The 22,469-nt window shown below is 41.6% G+C and overlaps 1 protein-coding gene across 1 annotated transcript in view; it reads left to right on the top strand.

Moving 5' to 3' along the window:
* Positions 1-22,469, top strand: part of TTC39B (tetratricopeptide repeat domain 39B) — a 171,846-nt gene that overhangs the window by 125,874 nt on the left and 23,503 nt on the right. Inside the window, exons 10-13 of the mRNA XM_040358523.1 lie at positions 6,238-6,346; positions 10,705-10,772; positions 10,858-10,917; positions 12,098-12,259. Coding sequence (XP_040214457.1) covers positions 6,238-6,346; positions 10,705-10,772; positions 10,858-10,917; positions 12,098-12,259 — 399 coding nt within the window. The remainder of the gene's footprint in view (positions 1-6,237; positions 6,347-10,704; positions 10,773-10,857; positions 10,918-12,097; positions 12,260-22,469) is intronic.

Genomic DNA, 22,469 nt, shown 5'->3' with positions numbered 1-22,469 from the left:
TTTTGTTTGTTTATTTTTTTGTGGTTGAACTGGATAGACTTGTGTCTTTTTTCAACCTGACTAACTATGTAACTATGTAAGTGACCACAGAGCGAAAGCTCCAAGTACTGTGGTTATCAGGAAGTGTGGGGATCAGAGAAGAATTACAGCAACTTGAGAGCAAAAACAAACAATGAGGACATGAAAACAGCACTGCATTAAGGTAAAGGAAGCCATTAAGATAAAAAAAATATTCCTTTACAAACCCTTTAATCATAGCTGACAATTATAAAACATCACATCTAATATATAGCAAACTTTTAAAGACATGTGATCAATGCTAACCCCTGATAGGTCAACACTAATTAACCAATAGGGTTGCCAGATCTAAATCCCTAACCACAATCATCTGTGTGTGTGAACAGGTCTCAGAGATCACTGAGATTTAACCCCGGAATGTCTGGATTATTGGAAAATGTATGATGAAAAACAAGTATAATAAATGTTTCTCGTATAAAAAACTCATATAGATACAAAAATGTAGTTCATATTTAAAAAAAAAAAAAGATATAAATGAAGTAGCTGAAACTATATGAATTTATCTGTAAATATAGTGGAACTGTATAAAAAAAGTGCATTCAATTAAATTAGATTAAATTAAATTAGATGTGTGTATCTAGTGATAAAAGACGATTGTTGTAATAACAGTGTATACACACCCATTAACTAATAAATTAATAAATAAAAATGCCCTTTGTGATGCGATTTTATAGTGAAAATGCATAATGTGTAGAGGATGAAAGTGAAAATTGAGCAGTGAAAAAAACACTAGTGAATCTTGTTCGCTTCCAGGAACTAATAAAAATTATTGGGTGATGTGTGTGTGTATATATGTGTGTGTGTGTATGTATGTGTGTATATGTGTAATATATATATATATATATATATATATATATATATATATATATATATATATATATATATATATATATATATATATATATATATATATATATAACCAGTTACCACCTAAAATACATAAAAATATTGAACATGTTAATATTTCTAGTGTGATGTAATAAAGAGTGAAATAAAATACAGATAAATTCATATAGTTTCAGCCACTTCATTTATATCTTTTATTTAAATATGAACTGCATTTTTGTATCTATGTGAATTTTTTATACGAGAAACACATATTCGTTTTTCATCATACATTTTCCAATAATCCAGACATTCCGGGGTTAAATCTCAGTGATCTCTGCGACCTGTTCTCACACACACACACACACACACACACACACACACACACACACACACACACACACACACACACACACACACATATTGTGGTTAGGGATTCAGATCTGGCAACCCCATTGGTTAATTAGTTTTGACCTATTAGGGGTTAGCATTGATCACATGTCTTTGAAAGTTTGCTAGATGTGATGTTTTATAAATGTCAGCTATGATTAAGCACTTTTATAGCGCAAAACGCGTCGGCTGTTTTACTCCCGTGTAGTGTGCTGTGTAGTGCATTTTTCCTTTTTTAAATAAAGACAACCAGCAAGGTTTTTTGGAGTGCGGCTGTCCATATTTTCTTTTTCCATTTGTTGCCTTGTGCATTGCCAGCACCCTTGATCTCCTGAGACCATACTAATCATCCTAACACAATCCACCTGGAGCGGTAACTTTTTTTCTTCAATTAAAAAACAAACTAAAATCTTTTAGGTGGGGGGTAAAATTAAAAAACTAAAATAATGTGGTTGCATAAGTGTGGCTGTATTCAAAATGAAGCAATTACATTCAAACTTGTGTTAAATAGCAGTCAGTTCACACCTGCCATCATTTAAAGTGCCTCTAATTAAACCAAAAATAAAGTTTGGCTGTTCTAGTAGGCCTTTCCTGACTTTGTCTTAGTCGCATCCTACAGAAAAAGCTATGGTCTACAGAGCGCTTCCAAAGCATTCATTGTTAAAAGGGATCAGTGAGGAAAGGGGTACAAAAGAATTTCCAAGGCATTAGACATACCATGAAACACAGTGAAGACAGTCATCATCAAGTGGAGAAAATATGGCACAACAGTGACATTACCAAGTACTGGACAGCCCTCCAAAATGTATTAAAAGACGAGAAGAAAACTGGTCAAGGAGGCTGCCAAGAGGCCTTACAGCAACATTAAAGGAGCTGCAGGAATATCGGCAAGTACTGGCTCTGTGGTACACGTGACAACAATCTCCCGTAATCTTCATATCTCTGGGCTATGGGGTAGAGTGGCAAGACTCTTAAGAAGAAAAATATCCAAGCCCTGCTAACTTTTGCAAAAACACAAAAGCACGTAGGATAATATGTCATGGTCTAATGAAACCAAGGTTGAACTTTTTGGCCATAATTCCAAAAGATATATATGGTGCAAAAACACTGCACATCACCAAAAAGAACACTATACCCACAGTGAAGCATGGTGGTGGTGGCAGCATAATGCTTTGGGACTGTTTTTCTTCAGCTAGAACAGGGGCCTTAGTCAAGGTAGAGGAAATTATGAACATTTCCAGATACCAGTCAAAATTGGCAGAAAAACCTTCAGGCTTCTGCTAGAAAGCTGAACATGAACTTCATCTTTTAGCATGACAACAACCCAAAGCATACATCCAAATCAACAAAGGAATGGCTTCACCAGAAGAAGATTCAAGTTTTGGAATGGCCCAGACCTAAATCCTATTGAAAATTCTGAAGGGTGATCTGAAGAGGGTGTATAGGAGATGTTCTCGTAATCTGACAGATTTGGAGTGTTTTTGCAAAGAAGATGGACAAATATTGCCAAGTCAAGATGTGCAATACTGATAGACTCATACCCAAAAAGACTGAGTGCTGTAATAAAATCAAAAGGTGCTTCAACAAAGTATTAGTTTTAGGGTGTGCACACTTGTGCAACTAAATTATTTAATTGTTTTTTATTTTTACTTCCCTCCACCTAAAAGATTTCAGTTTGTTGTTTTAATTGAGTTGTACAGTTTATAGATCATATTAAAGGTGGAAAAAGTTCTGAAATTATTTATCTTTGTCTTTTTTTACATCATAGAAACATGACATTATAACAGGGATGTGTAGATTTTTCTTTTATATCCACTGTATAAGAAAGGTTTGAGCCATTAAATTAACATAGGATGAACATGAGTCGGCTACCAAATTTTAATCTAGTGTTATCAAATTGATAGAAATAAAGCTAAACTCCAGTTATGATTTTTATTGCATACTTACATTGGATAAGCTTGGACCTATAAAGTATGCATTTATCGTGCCTGAGCAATTGCTGTGGAAGCTGCAAATTATTTATTGTGATAGCGGTGATCTTCTAGGAGCTGTGCCAAGCAGCTTTACTTCTGCATAGTAACCACAGGGGGGGTCACTCGCTCGGCACTGCCACCATTCACAGAATTACTTGTATTTACAATGAATGCAAAGCCTTCTCTGATTGGACTGGGTGGAAAGGTGATGGATTAATAATTCGTATAATAAAACCCTACTCATTTTGATATTTTATTTAAAAGCAACATGACCTTATAAACTAAACAGGGACCTATGATAAATGCAAAACATCCAAAAAAGTAGAGTAGAGCTCACCCACACTCTCTTCTGCTACCTCCACCAATGGAATGCAGGTAGAGCTCTTGCACCCATTTAGAGCACACCCCACAATCAAGGTCATAGGCATGCACAGTTCCACATTGAGGCATCATCTGACCAGCAAACTAGGTTCTCTGAGTCTCTGCTAAAGCTGGACTAAGATTTTCATTTGTAATTGATCTAAATAAGGGAAACCACTAACCAAGTTGAGTCATATTGTATTTACACCTGGTAAGTGTTTAAGTTTCCTACACTTTTTTGTATTTTTTATGAAAGGTTCTCATTAATGGTCTTTTAGAGATTAGAGTTGGTGCTGTGCTAAGCTGTCTATAAACTGGCTAAGCTGTCATGTGTTCTCATGTGCAGATTCTTAATGTCTGGTTGAAGATCTATAAAATGGAGAGAAATATGAGGGGCTACCATTACTGATCTACTTCTGAAACTTCTAGGTGCCTGGCTCTTATGTTTTGGCTTCAATACTTACTAAATCACTTATTTGGAACAAGAATGCAGATCAGACAATCAGACATGCTTATCAGTGACTCGGATTATTGAAGCAAGAGGGTTAGCATTATAGGCAGGCAGTTAGCATTTTTTGAGAAGCAGAGGTCAACAGTGACAACCTTTCTTTCTTTAACCACTTGACCACTGGGCACGAAAACCCCCTTAATCACCAGACCAATTTTCAGCTTTCGGTGCTCTCACAATTTGAATGACAATTACTCAGTCATACAACATTGTACCCATCTGAAATTTTTGTCCTTTTTTTCCCACAAATAGAGCTTTCTTTTGGTGGTATTTGATCACCTCTGCGGTTTTTATTTTTTGCGCTAAAAAAGAAAAAAGACTGAAAATTCTGTAAAAAAAAAAAAAAAAAATCTAGTTTCTGTCATATTAGCAGGTTATTTCTCACACACAGCATATGCATACTACAAATTACACCCCAAAACACATTCTGCTATTCCTCCCGAGTATAGCGATACCACATGTGTGCGACTTTTACACAGCGTGGCCACATAGAGAGGCCCAACATGCAGGGAGCACCATCAGGCGTTCTGGAGCACCCAGGCCAATTCTGACATTTCTCTCCTACATGTAAAAATCATCATTTATTTGCTAAAAAAATTACATAGAAACCCAAAACATTATATATGCTTTTTTTTCAAAGACCCTAGAGAATACAATGGCGGTTGTTGCAACTTTTTATCTTGCACGGTATTTTCGCAGCAATTTTTTGAACGCGTGTTTTTAAAAAAAAAACAGTTTTGTGCTTAAAAAAAAAAAAAAACAGTAAAGTTAGCCCAATGTTTTTGCATAATATGAAAGATGAAGTTACGCCGAGTAAATAGATACCCAACATGTCACCCTTCAAAATTGCACACGCTCGTGAAATTGCGCCAAACGTTGCTACTTAAAAATCCCCATAGGCGACGTATTGCAAGGTATTGGAGTATTGAGGGTATTGCGGAGTATTGGGGGGGTATTGCAGAGTATGGGGGGGTATTGCAGAGTATGGGGGGGGGGTATTGCAGAGTATGGGGGGGGGGTATTGCAGAGTATGGGGGGGGGTATTGCAGAGTATGGGGGGGGGTATTGCAGAGTATGGGGGGGGGTATTGCAGAGTATGGGGGGGGGTATTGCAGAGTATGGGGGGGGGTATTGCAGAGTATGGGTGGGTATTGCAGAGTATGGGGGGGTGGGTATTGCAGAGTATGGGTGGGTGGGTATTGCAGAGTATGGGGGGGTGGGTATTGCAGAGTATGGGGGGGTGGGTATTGCAGAGTAAAATAAAAAAAATGATGAGTGCAATACTCTGCAATACCCCACCCCATACTCTGCAATACCCCACCCCATACTCTGCAATACCCCACCCCATACTCTGCAATACCCACCCCCCCAGGGTGGGTATTGCAGAGTATGGGGTGGGGTATTGCAGAGTATGGGGTGGGGTATTGCAGAGTATGGGGTGGGGTATTGCAGAGTATTGCACTCATCATTATTTTTTTTTTACTGCAGAGTATTGCGCAGGGATGGCTGGATCTGTGACTGCAATTGTCACAGATCCAGCCCACAGTGCGGCGGCTGCTGCTGCCGCCCGATCCCCCCCCCCTCCCTCTCCTCTCACACTGTACCGAACGGTACAGAGAGGAGAGGGAGGAACCGGCGTCATTACATGACGCCGGTTTGTTTACAAGTGATCGCGCCGTCATTGGACGGCGCGATCACGTGGTAAGGAGCCGCTTCCATTGGCTCCTTACCGCGAGTGCTGTTGCTGCGGGTCCCGTAGACCCGGCGAGCACCGGCGATCGCGTGTGCGCGCCCGCTCGGGCGCGCACAACGCAGTCTCTGGGAGGACGTACATTGACGCCCTCCTAGAGTACAGGAACCGCTCTGTAGCCGTATTTTGGCTATAGGGCGGTTACCAACTGGTTAAAGGTTTACATGATGAATGCATAATTGAATCTCCCTTATATCAATGAAAAAGAAGGCATAGTGTGATTATACACCCCTAGAGTCAACTAAATACCAGGGGTTTGGTAGTCAGCTGAAAAAACAGAACTGGTGATTGCTGTTTTCCCAGTTGGCCAGTGTATATGCAAACTTTAATAACCGTGTCTTTTTGTGTGACAGGAGCTGGGCCTTCAGCAGCTACGGGAAGGAGCCTTTGGAACGAGCCTCAGGGCGATCCTTTGTGTCCTAACGCTGTTGTTTTATCATACTTATATATCATTAATACTTGGTAAGCTTGCACATACTACCAGTTTTTTTTAAAGTGTATATGTGAAACTTTGCAAATGTAAAGTATAAAATACAACTGCATTTTCTGTATTTGCAGAGAAGTTTCATTTGATTTTTCTTGGGTATTTCTTAATTCTGCAGTTTTTTAAACCTTCACTTTTGTCTTTGCTATTTTTAAGACTGCTTGAGATAAGCGTATAGCCACAGTTTTACATTTTTAACACTGAAGCCTCTTCTCTTGTTTGAATTGTATACCACAGAAAAGAACATTTAAAGTATAAATGGACATGCCTAAAAGAAATGTGTAATGTTCATCGATCAATATGAAAATGGATGAGCTTAAGCACCACTTTGCACTGCAGTCGTTTTGCATTACTGCTCTTTGCTCACTATGCAAGTCTATGAGTCTGCCAAACCACTGCAAACAATATTTTTATCTTGGCACTCAGTAAGTAAGAAAGCAGGGTAATTGCTTTCAAATTTTGAGCTACTTCTATCAGGAAGAGCATATATGTAATATTGGTTCCCTCAAACATTACTTTTGACAACATTTTTACATTTCTATATTCACGTCTGCAATTTAAAGCCATGCGCTAAATAAAAGGAAAAAAAAAAAAAGATTTCTGGATTTTAGCAAAGAGCATATTTTATTATTATTATGACTGGTACAGTATGTAAAATGTCTTTAACCACTTCAGTCCTGGAAGAATTTACCCCTGACCAGAGCTCTTTTTGCGATTCGGCACTGCGTTGCTTTAACTGACAATTGCGTGGTTGTGCGACGTTGCACCCAAACAAAATTGACGTCCTTTTTTCCCCACAAATAGAGTTTTCTTTTGGTGGTATTTGATCACCTCTGCGGTTTTTATTTTTTGCTCTATAAACAAAAAAAAGAGCGACAATTTTGAAAAAAAAGCAATATTTTTTCCCTGTTTGCTGTAATAAATATTCCCCAAAAATATATAAGACCGATATGTATCCTTCTACATATTTTTGGTAAAAAAAATCGCAATAAGCGTATATTGGTTTGCGCAAAGGTTATAGCGTCTACAAAATAGGGGATAGATTTATGGCTTTTTTTTAATTCATTTTTTTTTTATTAGTAATGGCGGCGATCTGAGATTTCTATCATGACTGCGACATCATGGCGGATACATCAGACACTTTTGACGCTATTTTGGGACCATTGTCATTTATACAGCGATCAGTGCTATAAAAATGCACTGATTACTGTGTAAATAACACTGGCAGGGAAGGAGATAAAGGGCTTAACTGTGTCCTAGGGAGTGGTTCTAACTGTGGGGGGGGCTACAAGTGACATGACAGGGAGCAGTAGATCTCTGTCCTGTCACTAGGCAGAACAGGGAATGCCTTGTTTACATAGGCATCTCCTCATTCTGCTTCTCCATGACACGAGTCCATGTCACGGAGCATGCGGCAGGAGTGCGCGCCCACTATGACTAAATTTAAACAGCTGTGCTATTCTGCCGACGTAGTCGTGGTCGTAGTCGTGCGGCGATCGGCAAGCGGTTAAATTGCACAACAAATGCTGTGCATCAGATTAGAAACAAGGTTACAGAGCAGCAATACCTATAATGTATAGAGGAATGTTTCTCAACCTTTGTTCAGTCAAGGCACCCTTTAAAATTATGGACTGTCTCAAGGCACCCTATTTTAAAATGTAAAAAACAATTCTAATAACTTTACACAATGCAGCAACATCCACACGTAGGACGCCCAACGTTGGAGGCAATATATTCTAACGCAAATACACTTTTGCATGCTGGTACTGACTAGTATTCCAATGTTTCTCCTTTCTCTCCATCAGTCAGTTAATGTCACCCCAGTGCTGAGGGAGAAGGACACCGGAGGTTCAAACAAGGATGATGTGGATCCTCCTTATTAACTGATGATGTCTTTGGTTGTTAGGATGTCAGTATCTAAAAAGTCATAATGGTGCATAATGAAAACCAGTGGCTTTGTGTATTTAAAAGTCAGGCTTGAGCCACCTGCTGGCTTGTATACCATTTTTTTTTTATCAAGTTTTAGGCATTTTGCCAAGGCACCCCATGGCACCCTGGTTGAAAAAGGCTGGTATAGAGTGTAACTAAATATGTGCATACTGAGAATTACTTTCCATTTAATATCCCTGCCTTTTGCATGCCATCTGTTGTCCTAGCAATGGGGCTCAATACCAAGATATTGGCTTGTAATGTTGGTTCAAATAACTAAGCCATTATCTGATTAGATTAAATGAATACATGCATATTTCAACCTTTCCTTTCGTTCTGGGAGTCTCAATAACTGTGTTGCCCATGCCAATTAGCTGCAGTTCTACTTTTCTTTGTTATTATTAAAACAACAACCAGGGTAATTTTAACAACACATTTAACTGTCAGTTTCCTTTCTATTGTAATTCAATTTCAGTCTTGCTAGCTGATGTCGGATAATTATACCTACAGACTTGAGTGAGTGTTGTCACTTTTTTGTTTTCAGCAAGGTGACAATATTGTCAGTGGCTATCACCCATGACCATTTACCAACCTCTGAGGTGAAACTGGTTAGAAAACCTTTTTGAATTACTATTTTTTGTCCTCCTGTTGCCCAGCCATGTGTGCCTATACATCTGACTGCCTTCAAATTTTGTAGGCACATTGAAGTCTGCTGGGAGACATTCCTCATGTTTATGGTCATGCACTGACTACATCAATCATACCCAGCTATCTAGTTGGAGAACTAGCAATTGGTCTTGTTGGAATTTTCCAGACAATTATTGAAGCCTAATTGAAGCTTCAGCTCGAATATGAAAAAGGACATCAGGGTGCAGCAAAATAGTAAGAGTGTCGAGCCCCACCTTTTTTGTTTTTGTAGAAAATCCTTTCCTTGTGTGCTGCAAACAGGACCACGGCACTCTTTGTGAGAGGAGTAGTCTTCTCTGCAGTAGTCTGACATGCCTCCTGAGGCAAACCTACAACTTCCCAATCAGCCACATTTGCTGAGGAGAGAAAGTGTGGCTGATTGGAGAGTCGTTGGTCTGACTCACAAAGGGTTGTCACAACTTTTGGTTTTCTTTTGTAAATCTTCCCCAGGCCCAGTGCAAAATTACTTGTCTGCAGCTTACACAAGGAAAGGCTTTTGCACTATGACTGGTGGGACTTGGCTCTTGTACTGTTTTATTTGAGCTGAAGCTTAATTTAGGAAGCCCTTTGAGTTTTTATTGGTGTCGTTCTCCCCATTAGGATGGGTTCACACTTGTCCGACAAACGCTCCTACATTGGGAGCTCATGTCGCATGACGTGTGAAAATCAATGTTTCCCTATGAAAGCTGTCTTAACTGGTCCTACACAAGTCGGTCCGACTTTGAAAATGCTCCCTGTACTACTTTGGTCCTACATTGATCCTACTTCAGCCCATTGAATATCATTGAAGTCGGACCAAAGTAGGAGCCTTGTCCTAACCATCCGACTTTTGACATCTGACATGGTGATTACAGCAGCAGTAAAAGGAATTTATCTCACACTAGGATTGTTTTGATTGGTCAAAGAACAAGTCAGACTATCACAAAGTCAGATCAAAGTAGTATCCTGTTCATGAAAGTAGGATGGATGTAGGACCAATGTAGGATCAGTGTAGGATCAATGTAGGACAGATGTCGCAGAGCAAAGTAGGATGAAAGTAGTACTGCTGTCGTGTAGTATAGTGTGAACCCAGCCTGAGGCTGGGTTCACACTACTACACTACTTTCATCCTACTTTGCTCTGCTACATTGGTCCTACATTTATCCTACATTGGTCCTACATCCATCCTACTTTCATGAACAGGATACTACTTTGGTCCGACTTCAATGATATTCAATGGGCCTGAAGTAGGATCAATGTAGGACCAAAAGTAGTACAGGGAGCATTTTCAAAGTCGGACCGACTTGTGTAGGACGCTACAAGACGCTCTCATAGGGAAACATTGAACACAGAGCAAAGTAGGATGAAAGTAGTGTAGTAGTGTGAACCCAGCCTTAGGGAGATTCACTTTCTCTGTTCTAGAGACCATGGTCACCGACACAGAAAGTGAGGGAAAATCCCAAATTTTTTAATCACCACCAGAGCAAGACATAAGGAAAAAATCTTTTATATATAGACACCTGTTCCTGAGACATCTTTTGTGTCAAAGCTTAATTGAACAAGTTGAAGTTATAAGCTGATTGGCTACCATGCAGAGCTGCAAAAGATTTTTCCCTCTCCAGTTTTAGTAAATCAACCCCAATGTTTGAGGGAAATGTGGCAAGATTAATCACTGTAAGAAATTCAATGGGCCTGTACTACACCCATTAGGCAATCTCTAAATATATAATTTTATTTTTAGGAACTGGTGAAGGTAATCTTGAAGAAGCCGAGGCACTTATTGAACCCTACCTTGAGAAGTTCCCAAATGTATGTGATTTTTATATTGTAACTAAATAATTCATGCTACTGTAATAAATATGGCAAACTTAGTAATGTGGTGTTTTCTTCTCAGGGATCTATAATTCTTTTCTATGCTGCTCGAATAGGAGTACTTAAAGGAAACTTTGAACAGGTAATACTACAGTTTTTTTTTTTTGCATGCAATATTGATTTAAGAGAAACTTTTTAATAAGAAAAATGTAGGGAGCATCAATAAGTATTTTTATAAAGTGTTAGTTTCCTGGCTTTCATTGCTGACTTTCTGGATTTCATATTTTTAGTTAGGGAGTATACAGATCCGTTCTGACTTAAAGTAGACTTTCTGCATTCCTGATCCCGGGCAGTGCCTCAGAAAATACCAAGGCCCCTTTCACATGGGCTGTCAGATCAGGTCCACCTGTCAGTTTTTCAGGTGGACCTGATCGGATGCTCCATTCGCCTCTATGGAGCGGCAGATGTCAGCAGTGACATGTCCACGGACACTCGCTGCTATTAAAATCTGATCCTCTCTGCCAAAACCACACAGATGGATGTCATATTTTTCATCCGTCTGGTGTATGGGATCGGATGAAAACTAACAAATGGTCCATTTTCATTCGATCTCCCTGTAGAGGAGAGTAAGACTCTGTCCTTCTCCGCTCAGTAAGCGGAGACGGACCTGTCATCTGCCTGCTCAGCAGGGATTGGCGGAGCGATTTCCTGCTGAGCAAGTTGATCCCACAGAACGAAGGCACTTGTGTAAAAGGGGCCAAAGACAAAATGGAAGTTGGCATTCTCAGGAAGTGTTAGTTAAGAACCCCCACCTCCCTATACATTTGTTGTACATAGAAATTAAAATGAGTGTCAATGCCATTAGCTTTAATTGAGGAATTTTTTAGACGTAACATAAAGTGTTGATTAAGTGAATGTTTGATGAATACAATTGCATGTTGAAAACTAAACTGAACCTTATTATTGACAGCAAAATTATATAGTCTGCTGATTTATAACAGCCAGTCAGTCATCCATACTGTTTAATGAGCTTTTGAGTGCTGTGGGGCAATATACGTAACGCGTTAACATTATTAAAGCTTGCTGTGGCATGTTCTGGACTGCAAAGATGAGCTACACCTCATGCCCAAATACTTTATTCAGTTTTGCGTACCCACATGGAGTTGCTGTCATGCAGACAGATGTACATTTTTAGCAATGAGATGAAGGGTTCAGTTCCTGATCTAGACCATACTTGTTTAGCTTTAGTGGTAACAGTATGTGATCAACATAATTTTCAATATACAAGGTTTTTTTTTGTTGTGTTTTTTTTTTTTATTAAGGCCCAGGAGACATTCCAGCAATGCATTAAGTCTCAGCAGGAATGGAAGCAGATTCACCACTTGTGTTACTGGGAGCTGATGTGGTGCTATTCCTTCCAACAAGACTGGCTCCAGGCATACCGCTATGCTGACCTCCTCAGCAAGGAAAGCAAGTGGTCTAAGGTATGTAATGCTGTGCTTTTAATATCGCACATATAGTGATGAATGTAAGTATTCATCTGTCGTTGCTCGTACAAATTTATTTTTACTTCCATTGCGCTGAAGCTTCTAAGCAGAAGCTCTCTCTGTGTGTGTGGTTGTGTGGGGTGGTGTTTGGGTGTGTGTGTGTGTGTGTGTGTGTGTGTGTGTATATGTGTTATATATACATGTATATATTATTTGAGTGGCGCTAATAACACATCTGTGCTTTTTATATGTAGCACTATCCCTGCTGGTTTAGATTTGGGTTTTGCACGTTACCTCAAAGTTCGTTGTCCAGGGGAGAAAGTCTGTAAGAATTGCAATGTCTACACAAGATGTAAAACCTTCAACTGTAGATTTTATTTTTGCTGCATAAAACTTGTGAAGGAAGTAGAGAGTACAAAGAGAAGGGGAGGGTTCAGGTACATGGTACAGAGTGCACAAAATGTATTCAAAGTTCAAGTATATACCACTCACTCCTGAGTGGGTATTGCTCACCCGGATAGACCCCTCTCACATGGCCTAGCAGCCTGAATGATGCACAGACAGTATAGAAACAGTCTCTGCCACAGACCGTCTGAGAGCACAGGATGGGTAGTCAGGAATCCTCTGCCACAGGATTTCAGTCCCAAACTTCTTGCCTTACAGCAAAAGTGCCTTTAAGTCAATCCGGTTGGCATAGTGGATCCCTTTCCTTAACAAGGTCACCAAGCCTATCCCGAGACATCCGCTTGCCTTGCTTGTCTCCTCCAGGGCAGGTCCTTCCCCGGTTTCCTTCGCTACAAAGCTTCCCCCGCTTGGATGGACAGCTTAGGATCCGTTGTATAACCACAGGCTCCAGCCAGCATAGCTGGGCCTACCTGATAGAAATGCAGCCTCGGACCAACGTGGTCCCGGGGCCAGAATCGCACACGCCCACCTCGCGCCAGGAGGGCCACGAGGCGAAGGTCCTTGAAAAACAGCGTCTGCCCCTTAAGTATCCCTTCCCAGCCTTCACAGCGGGACACCACTCCCACTGGGCTGCTGCCGAGAAGGGTCACTCAACACACTATGGTTCGCCAGGAGTTCCAACATGGGCCTGAAGTGGTAACGCCACCTACAGGCAACAAGGGATAACTTCTACTGAGCACAACCACAGCCAGAACAGAGGCAAATTGACACAGAATTAACGTCTATGGCTTAGACGCCCCCTAAATTTATAGTAGCGCCCTTGTCATTGTACATCTACTCATCAGTAGTTGTACACTGTCTGAATATTCAAGTCAGTAGTGAATTGTCATGACATTTGAGGAAAAGTACAGAAATGTCTGGCGCTGGGTTTTGTCGAGCCCTGGTTTACAAGCAATGATGTGTATATATATAATGGTATATTCATGTTTTTTTTTTTTACTGCTAATGGTGGCAACCAGTGACTTCTAGTGGGACTGTGATATTGCTGTGAGCAATGTGACACTGACGCTGGGGGAAACTATCTGCAACGAAAATCACTTTCACTGATACAGTGATCAGTGCTAATGCTATACACTGTCACTGTACTAATGACACTGGCTGGGAAGGGGTTAACATTTAGGGGCAATCAAAGGGTTAGCTGTGTGCCTACAATGTTTACTGTGTGTACTTTGTTGTGTTTTCACTAAGCTAAGTGCCAGTTTTTACTCCTTGCTTTGCAGAGAGAAGAAAATGGCACATCACCGCTGTCAGAAGAGAGCTCTGTGTTTATCTACACAGAGCTCTCTTCTGTCATTCGTTCAGCGGGTGCCAGACATAAATCATTGTTCGAGACCTACTGATCGGCTTGTGCCGCAGTGAATGGCAGCACAGCTGGGGGCAGCATGAGCCTCTACCCAGGAGAAGCGTATCGCATACATTCTAAAGTAGGTCAGTTACTGGGTGATTATAGAGATGTTTCTAAGAGCAGTTTTCTTCAAGAACTGCTAGCAATCAGGCCCCCATTTGTATTGGATGGCTGAGATGACCAGAGGCATACTGTGATTATTCATCCCAGGAAAGGTCTGAAATGCCTGACCTTCAACCGACAAAGGACACAAACTGAACATTTACTGTGCTTTGTATATTCCAAAAGGGTTGATGATCTGAGTGCATTTAAACTCCCTCCAGTGTTTGTTGTGGACAGATACCAAAACACAGCAGATGGTTATTTCATTAAAGGTTTATTCTACAGAAATATCTCCGCATGAAGTAACAAAATCGCTCAGACTGTTTTACTTTTGCAAATATCTTGAAACATTTGTTTGTTTTGTGTTAAAGTAATACTAAAGGCTCGTGTTTTATTTAAATTTTTTTTTTTAGTCTAAAAAAAACAAAAATGTTCTACTTCCCTGCTCTGTGTAGTGGTTTTGCACAGAGCAGCATCGATACTTCTCTGGTCCCTTGCTGGTGCTCTTGGTCCCTCCCTTCTGCCGGGTGCCCCTCGAGCAAGCAGCTTGCTATGGGGGCACCCGAGCCGCTGTTCTGTGTGTCCATTCAGACACGGAGCCACGGCTCGGACCAGTCCCCCCCCCCTTCGGCCATTGACCCACTGACTTTGACAGCAGCGGGAGCCAATGGTGCCCCACTGCTGTCTCAACCAATGAGGAGGGAGAGTCCCGGACAGCCGAGACTCTCGTTCAACATTGCTGCTGCACACAGAAGAACTTCTGACTTTAGAACCACTTTAAAATGGTTTTAAACAAAAATATAATATATTGCAGCTTACCACTGAGATGGGGTGGCTGCATTCGTTTTGTTTTAGGTTTCTTCCCTCTGTTTTCACCTGATGATCTGGCCAGTACAACACCTCCTGTATTAGAGTGCCCCCACTCTGGATAAAGGAGTACAGGGGCACGTTTGAACAGCCATGTCAGTCTTGTGGAGGGTGATAGACTGTTAAAAGTACTAGCAAATTTAGATACACTAACAAATAGAAGCCAAACTCCAGCTAACGCTGCAGTTACAGCAACAGTTTTTTTTTTCCTTTTGGATAAAAGTTTTACACAAATTAAAAGCTGATCGCTGTAAGCAATGCTGTCAGTGGTAAATGGTTTGACTTGTCACTCTTAAATGCTGTAATAACTAATAATACATTTGCAGGAGAGCTTGCTGGATAGATCAAAAGAAAGCCCAAAAAAGGAAACTAATGCAGCCATCACATCTAGGAATTGGTAAGCTGCACTTTAGTGTTTCCAGTCCAGTATAGTGTTTTCAGTGGTGCTGCGGAGATCGGCTAGATTACTCCCCTCGGGATCCACTTTCCCCGCACACTGGGGGGGCTCCCTCCCATCAGCTCTCAGAGCTCTCTTCACTGAACTCTGCAGAGTGTAATTTCAGATCTCTGCCCCATGTTTTCTAACAGTTCAAACAAGATTCTGGACTTTGAACAGATATAGAGAAGAAAAGACTGCAGATAAACAGATATAACTTATCTAGGAGGATTTGTTTCATCTCTCTGTATCACATGATGTCAGCCAGTTGCAGACTATATGTAAACGTTTACAACAACTTTAAGTTGGTTTAAAAATGTTTTTTAATCAAGTTAATTTTGCCTGTGAAAGGCAGGGGCAGCTTAGACCACAATTGCAGATTGCCGTTAATAGTTTTATAATGGCCTAGGATAAGTCTTTTGAGATTGCAATCCCTAGGTATTTAAAGTAGAGTGGCCATCAATGCCACAAAAAAAACTGTGGCGATTAAACACCACTAAAAGAAAGCTCCAGCGGCCTCAAAAAAAAAAAAAAAAGCATTTTGTTTGGGTGCAATGTTGCATAACCACGCAATTGTCATTCAAAGCTTGACAGCGCTGAAAGCTGAAAATTGGCCTGGGCAGGAAAGGGGTAAAAGTGGCCAGTAGGCACGTGGTTAACCAGTTCCCGCCCAAGATACATAAATGCACGTCCTTGAATTTGAGCGGGGATATCTGAATGATGCCTGCAACTACAGGCATCATTCAGAGATTGTTTTTTAGAGCCGGCGATTCTGTGCACCATAAGAAAAATCATATCAGCTGTTCCTCCACTTGATCGTTCTTACGGGCGGCGATGGGGGACGCTCCCCCCCTCCCGCCGCCCTCCGGTGCTTCTACTGACTCACCGCTGCGATCGGTGAGTCAGAGAATGGATCCGCCGGCCCCGGATGCTTACCATAGAGATTTCTGGCGGACCAGATGGTCGCCGGAGTCTCTATGATCGTTCGGAGGCCAGACGCGATGTTATGACGTCATGCCCGGCCTCTGCATTCAAAAAAACGGTGCCGCCTTGGCCTAGAGATGAGATATGGGGTCTTATTGACCCCATATCTAACTTTAAAGAGGACCTGTCATGCTTACTCCCATTACAAGGGATGTTTACATTCCTTGTAATAGGAATAAAAGTGATCAAAACTTTTTTTTTTTTAAAGTGTCAAAGTAAAAAGTTAAAAGTAGTATTAACAATAAAAATGTTTTTTTTTTTTTTTAAAGTGCCCCTGTCCCTGTGTGCTCGCACGCAGAAGCGAATGGATACGCAAGTCCTGCCCACATATGAAAATGGTGTTCAGACAACACATGTGAGGTGTCGCCAACGAACGTTAGAGCGAGAGCAATAATTCTAGCCCTAGACCTCTTCTGTAACTCAAAATATGTAACCAGTAAATAAATTAAAGTGTCGCCCGTGAAGATTTTTAGCACCGAAGTTTGGCGCCATTCCACGAGCGTGTGCAATTTTGAAGGGTGACATGTTGGGTATCTATTTACTCGGCATAACATCATCTTTGACATTATGCAAAAAAATTGGGCTAACTTTAATGTTTTGTTTTTTTAAAGCGTGAAACTTTAAAAAAAGGTGTTGGAAAAATTGCTGCGCAAATACTGTGTGAGATAAAGTTGCAACGACCGCCATTGTATTCTCTAGAGTCTCTGCTTTAAAAAAAAAAATAAACATTCATAATGTTTGGGAGTTCTATGTAATTTTCTATCAAAAAAATATGATTTTTACATGTAGGAGTGAAGTGCCAGAATTGGCCTGGATGGGAAGTGGTTAAACAAGCTGCTAGCAGGCGTCAGAACTTCTTGAAGCTTGTGGAAAGCCTACTAGCAGCTTGTTTAAAGTGGCAATCAACACTCCGATTAGGTTCGCTCCGCTTGCAGGCGTGGTCCATTGGGCACAGGTGAGGCTTCATTGAATGATGGGCACAGGTGCCTCTGCTGCTATTTTAAAAATGTAATTACATAATTGCATAAAACATTTAAGTGTCATTTCATGAGATAATTTGAGGGTGTGTTTAGGGGTGGAATTAGGGGCAGGGTAGGGTTGTTTGGGGCAACTGGCAACCCTTAAGGCCTGGCTAGTCGCTCAGGACTTTACATTTGGAGCCCTGTTCTAGACCACAGGCATTAAATTGATTGTCACTGATCTGGGATGCAGTTCTTGGACCCTATTAGATTGAGCCAAATAAGGGAAGAATTCCACTTGGTGCTAAGGCCTGCTGAATGTAAAGCAGGATATAGGAGAAGTAGACAGTGGTCAACTATGCCTCTTGTCAGGTAAGCTATAGAGTCCAACATGCATAACATTTTAGCATTGCCTAAAATAAGATCAATACGCTAGAATGTCTCCAAACATCAAGCCAGCCCTGACTGGACATGCATTTTATTACAGTAGGTGAAACCACTGCAAGCCTATGCAACAAGGGTATAATAAAGCACAACTCAAGCCAAAGCTAATTTTTGTTTAGAACAGAGTATGGTTACTGAGGCAAAAAAGTGAATAACATTTCTCCATTGGTGGTACAGAAATTAATTCACACAGCAGTCGTGAGTAGGGATGATGCACACACATTAAGACATTGTCCACAAAGTGGGGCACACTTGTGTTCCTCTTTACCACAGTTCAACTCTTTAATATCATGGTTGGAGCTTATAGCAAAGGTAAGGGACTCCGTCACCAGAACAATCAATAATGGTGATAAGGGGCAGCTGATGGTCTCTCTGAATATCTATTTGTAAGGATATATACCTTTCACTTGATTTATACGCTTTCAGAACGTGGTAGAAGTTGGGAGAGATTGAGAGCCAAACCCCATAGCTTCTAGATTGTTAAATGGGTATTACCACAACCGAGCAAAAGCTTTAAGTGGTATTAGACCCAAAAACAAACATTTATTCCATTGCAGTTTACCAATTCTTAGTTGTGATTGCTTCATTCGTTTTCTTTTTTAGGCTTTCTTTATTTTTTACCTGGCCAGTAAGTCTGATGTTCAACAGAACAAGCTCTCCTGCACCTATAGAAGTTATGAGTGTTGAGACAAACCATTTACCTTGGTCAGGGGTGCTTATAATGATTGGCTTTAATTTATTCAGTGTGAGCTAGAGTTTTGCTAGTGTATCTAAATTTGCTAGTATATCTAACACTCTTCCCAGATTGACACTGCTGCTGTCCAAAGGTGCTCCCTGTGCTCCTTCATTGAGTGGGGCCACTGTAATACAGGAGGTGTGTTACTGGTGAGCTCACCAGGTGAAAACAGAGGGGAGGGAAAAGCCTAAAAAAAAGAAAACTAATGCAGCCACCACTACTAATGATTGGTAGGCTGCAAGATATTACGTTTTTGGTTTTGGGTTTAATACTGTTTTTATGCAAGTCTAGTGACAGGGGCATTGGAAAACTTGAATTGTGCGTCCGTGTGGCTGAGACCGTAAAAAGTCCTGCCATGTTCATCTCACTACTTGTCCCAGCACATCTGTTTTCTTATGCAATGTTAAAAACATAGATTGAGTGGCATGCCACATTGTACATACCTCTAAAAGTGTTTAAACAGATGGAAGCTCTCCTAAATTCATTTGTGTGGGGGTCAAACCGACACAAGCTGGCATGGCATATACTCAAAAATCCAGTTTTGGAGGGAGGATGTTCCCTCACGGATTTGCAAGACTACTATATTGCGTCGCAATTATCCCACGTCCATCACTTTAATACAGCAGAAGCACAGAGGCATAGATCATTAGTATGTAACAGGCCAGGTAGCCACCTCCATACCCCGGTACAGGCTATATTTCGGACGGGACATGGGGGGTGTAAGACAGCACACTTCGGGGCTGACATGCTGACACACCAACAAAAAGTCTGGGACATAGCCCTTAAAAAACTGGACAGAATGCACGTACACTCTCATACACCACTGTGGAGAAACGGGAGTTTACCCGAATTAGAAACAGTTCCGGACCCGGGGATATGGGCGGCATATGGAATACTTTTCTTATCCCAGGTCCTCACGGAATCAGGCCCTAAATCCTTTTCGAACCTTAGGGAGGAATTCTCGCTTCCGCCTCAATTAATTTTTCGGTACCTGCAGCTTCGGCATGCACTTAGAACACAAATGGAACAGGTTGCAGTAGATTTGAGTAGACCGCAGGTGTTGGATGTCATCTTTGGGGCTGAATCAACAAAACTCACATCCAATTTATACTATATAATTAGACTGAAGAAGGTAGGCAATGTGTCACAGACAGCAAAGATAAAATGGGAACAGGACCTGGGACAGATAGAGGACACGGACTGGGGCGAGATACTGGAGGGGGTAAAGACGTCGTCCCCCAAACTGTCGGACAGGCTAACACAGCTATATATAATTCACTGTGCCTATTTGACGCCCAAGAGACTTGCGAAATTCCAACCCACACGGAATACTGCCTGCCCCATGTGTGCCGATGCGGCGGCCTCGTTCTACCACTTGTTGTGGCACTGCCCAGACATACAGGCCTACTGGCTGCAGATAACACAGTTCCTCCACGACAATATGGGATCACCGGTGGGAATGGACCCGAAGTTATGTTTGTTGGGACTGGTCCCAGATATTGAAATTGATAAATACCAGAACATCTTTACCTGCGAATCGCTATTTATGGCTAGAAAGGTGGTGGCTAAGGCATGGATGAGGGATAGGGCCCCAACATTGGAGGACTGGAAAAGAGAGGTGAATACCACTCTTCCCTATAGGAAGATGATATACATTCATAGGGGGCGCCCACAGAAGTTCTCCAGTATTTGGGACAGGTGGCTGGAGGATGGGGAAACATGCACGGAATGAGTCTCTAGCGGAGGAAGAGGGTACGTGGAAGCAGGGTGGCATGGTTGAGTTTGTACATGTATTGTATTTTTGGAATAAATGAGGTTTCTTCTTCTACGTATGATAGGGTTAAACCCCCTGTGCACAGGGACTGGTGTGTAACGGTATGAGATCCTACACTGTAAAATGCATATCTGTAACTACGTATTAGGTATCGACTATTGTTGATCAAACGCCTAACATGTATGTGCCTTTTATTTCCTACATCTCAATAAACTTGGTTTTTAAGTTAAAAAAAAAACATAGATTGAGAGAGGAGAGAGGCGGGCAGTCACGTGAGCTTTTTATAAAGCACATACACTGGAAACATAACCTTGTTGAACACGAGGGGTTTCTATGAAGAGAACACAGTAGCTTTAGAACCACTTAAAGTCCACCCAACACCGATAACTTGATTCTGACTGTATTTGTGGCAGGCTCAACTACCTGCAATGCTTATTTTGTAAGGATCCCAGTGGGCAGATTCTCATGGATAAAACGGCACAAGGTCTTGTCACCATGTTGGATGGATGTTTGACGCTGCAGGCTATTTTTAGGTGTGAGCAAACTGCTGCTGTTTTACTTTCAATAGATTTTTATTTTTCCAAATATAGAATACAATTACAGTATGACCAAAGGCCGTGTCTACAACATCAAAACATTCAACAAATAAGGCAAAATGTCAGCAACAAGGCCTCAACCGACTTCATATTGCCCGATTGTAGGCTGATTAAAGGAAATATACGAGCTTGCTAACAGGGGAAGGGGAGGGAAAAAAATGAATATAGTAGTCACTCGCTCAGGGGAGTCCTACCTGTCCTGGGCACCCCTATTGGGATCATTCTGTGCCCCGGCCAGGCCCCCCCCCCCAATCCACCCCTCCAATAAAAGCATACGTAAGAAAATTAGTGGGTTCGAATTTGACTTCACTGCACTTCTAGCTTGTACTTACGAATTCAATTAGGCCTATAGTGTTGCCAAATAGTTTTTTATAAAAAAACGAATATAAAACATTACCCGTAAGTCAAACAACTATCTTAAAAGGATAAGAGGTAGGAAAGAGAAAGAGAAGTGGGGGGAAGAGAAAAAGAAAGGGAAGGGAGCATGTGCCTAACTAGAGCTGGAGGATGCAGGTTGCCCAGGGTGTACCCCAGTATCTAGAGATAAACCACAGTGGGACGCCCATGGTTCCCATACAGCTTCAAATTTTTGTTTCGTGTTAGATAGGATGCTGGCCAGCTTTTCCTGCATCATGATCCACAAAATCTTGCGGTTTACTGCTTTAATGGAAACCCTGGGTTGTTTCCAAGCCCTAGCGATGGTAATTTTAGCCCCGAGGAGCATAAATCGGATCAGCTTCTGATTGGGCTTGGATATACCCGGAATCCGAGCGTTTAGGAGAGCAACAGATGCTGACCTGGGGACCGAGCATTTAGTGACTGTGTAGATGAGGTTAAAAATCTTCTTCCAGACTGGTCTAATTCGGGGGCATTCCCACCAGACATGCACCATCGAACCCAGGAGTTGGCATCCTCTAAAACAACTGGGATCTGATGATGGGTAGATGGCCGCAAGTCTGGCGGGAGTCATATACCACCTCATGAGAACTTTTAAGTTTGCTTCAATCAAGGAAGTATTTAAGATACCCTGAAATGAATCAAAGCAAGCCGCTTGCCAGGTCTCCAGGTCCCATTCAAGTTGGAGGTCGGCCTCCCATGCCATCATGTAGGAAGACTTCTCGGTCGGGCGAGTGAGGGAAGAGTAGATGACAGATATTCCTCCCCTTTGTCCCATGGCCTGCCCGCACCAGAGCTCGTAGTCTGTGAATTTGGGAGGTAGAGGTCTCTCCGTCCATAGAGTGTGTAGGAATTGTGATATCTGTCTGAATCTGAATTTTTCAGTGTCAGGGAGATCCAACTTGGTTAAACACTGGTCTAGGGTAAGAGGGCCCTTGGTTGTGAAATAGTGTCCTATGCAGTACAGGCCCTTGTCCAACCACCAACTGAAGGCCTTATTGTCCATTCCAGGTGGAAAATTTGGATTTTGAAATACATTGGCTAGAGGTTGCGCTTTCGAAACCAGGGCTGGAAGGTGACGGATTCTATCCCAAAGGGCGTAA

This window comes from Rana temporaria, chromosome 1 (genome assembly GCF_905171775.1).
Source record: "Rana temporaria chromosome 1, aRanTem1.1, whole genome shotgun sequence".
Taxonomy (NCBI): domain Eukaryota; kingdom Metazoa; phylum Chordata; class Amphibia; order Anura; family Ranidae; genus Rana; species Rana temporaria.
The sequence above is the reverse complement of the archived record's forward strand: the minus strand, read 5'-3'. Positions and strand labels throughout refer to the sequence as shown.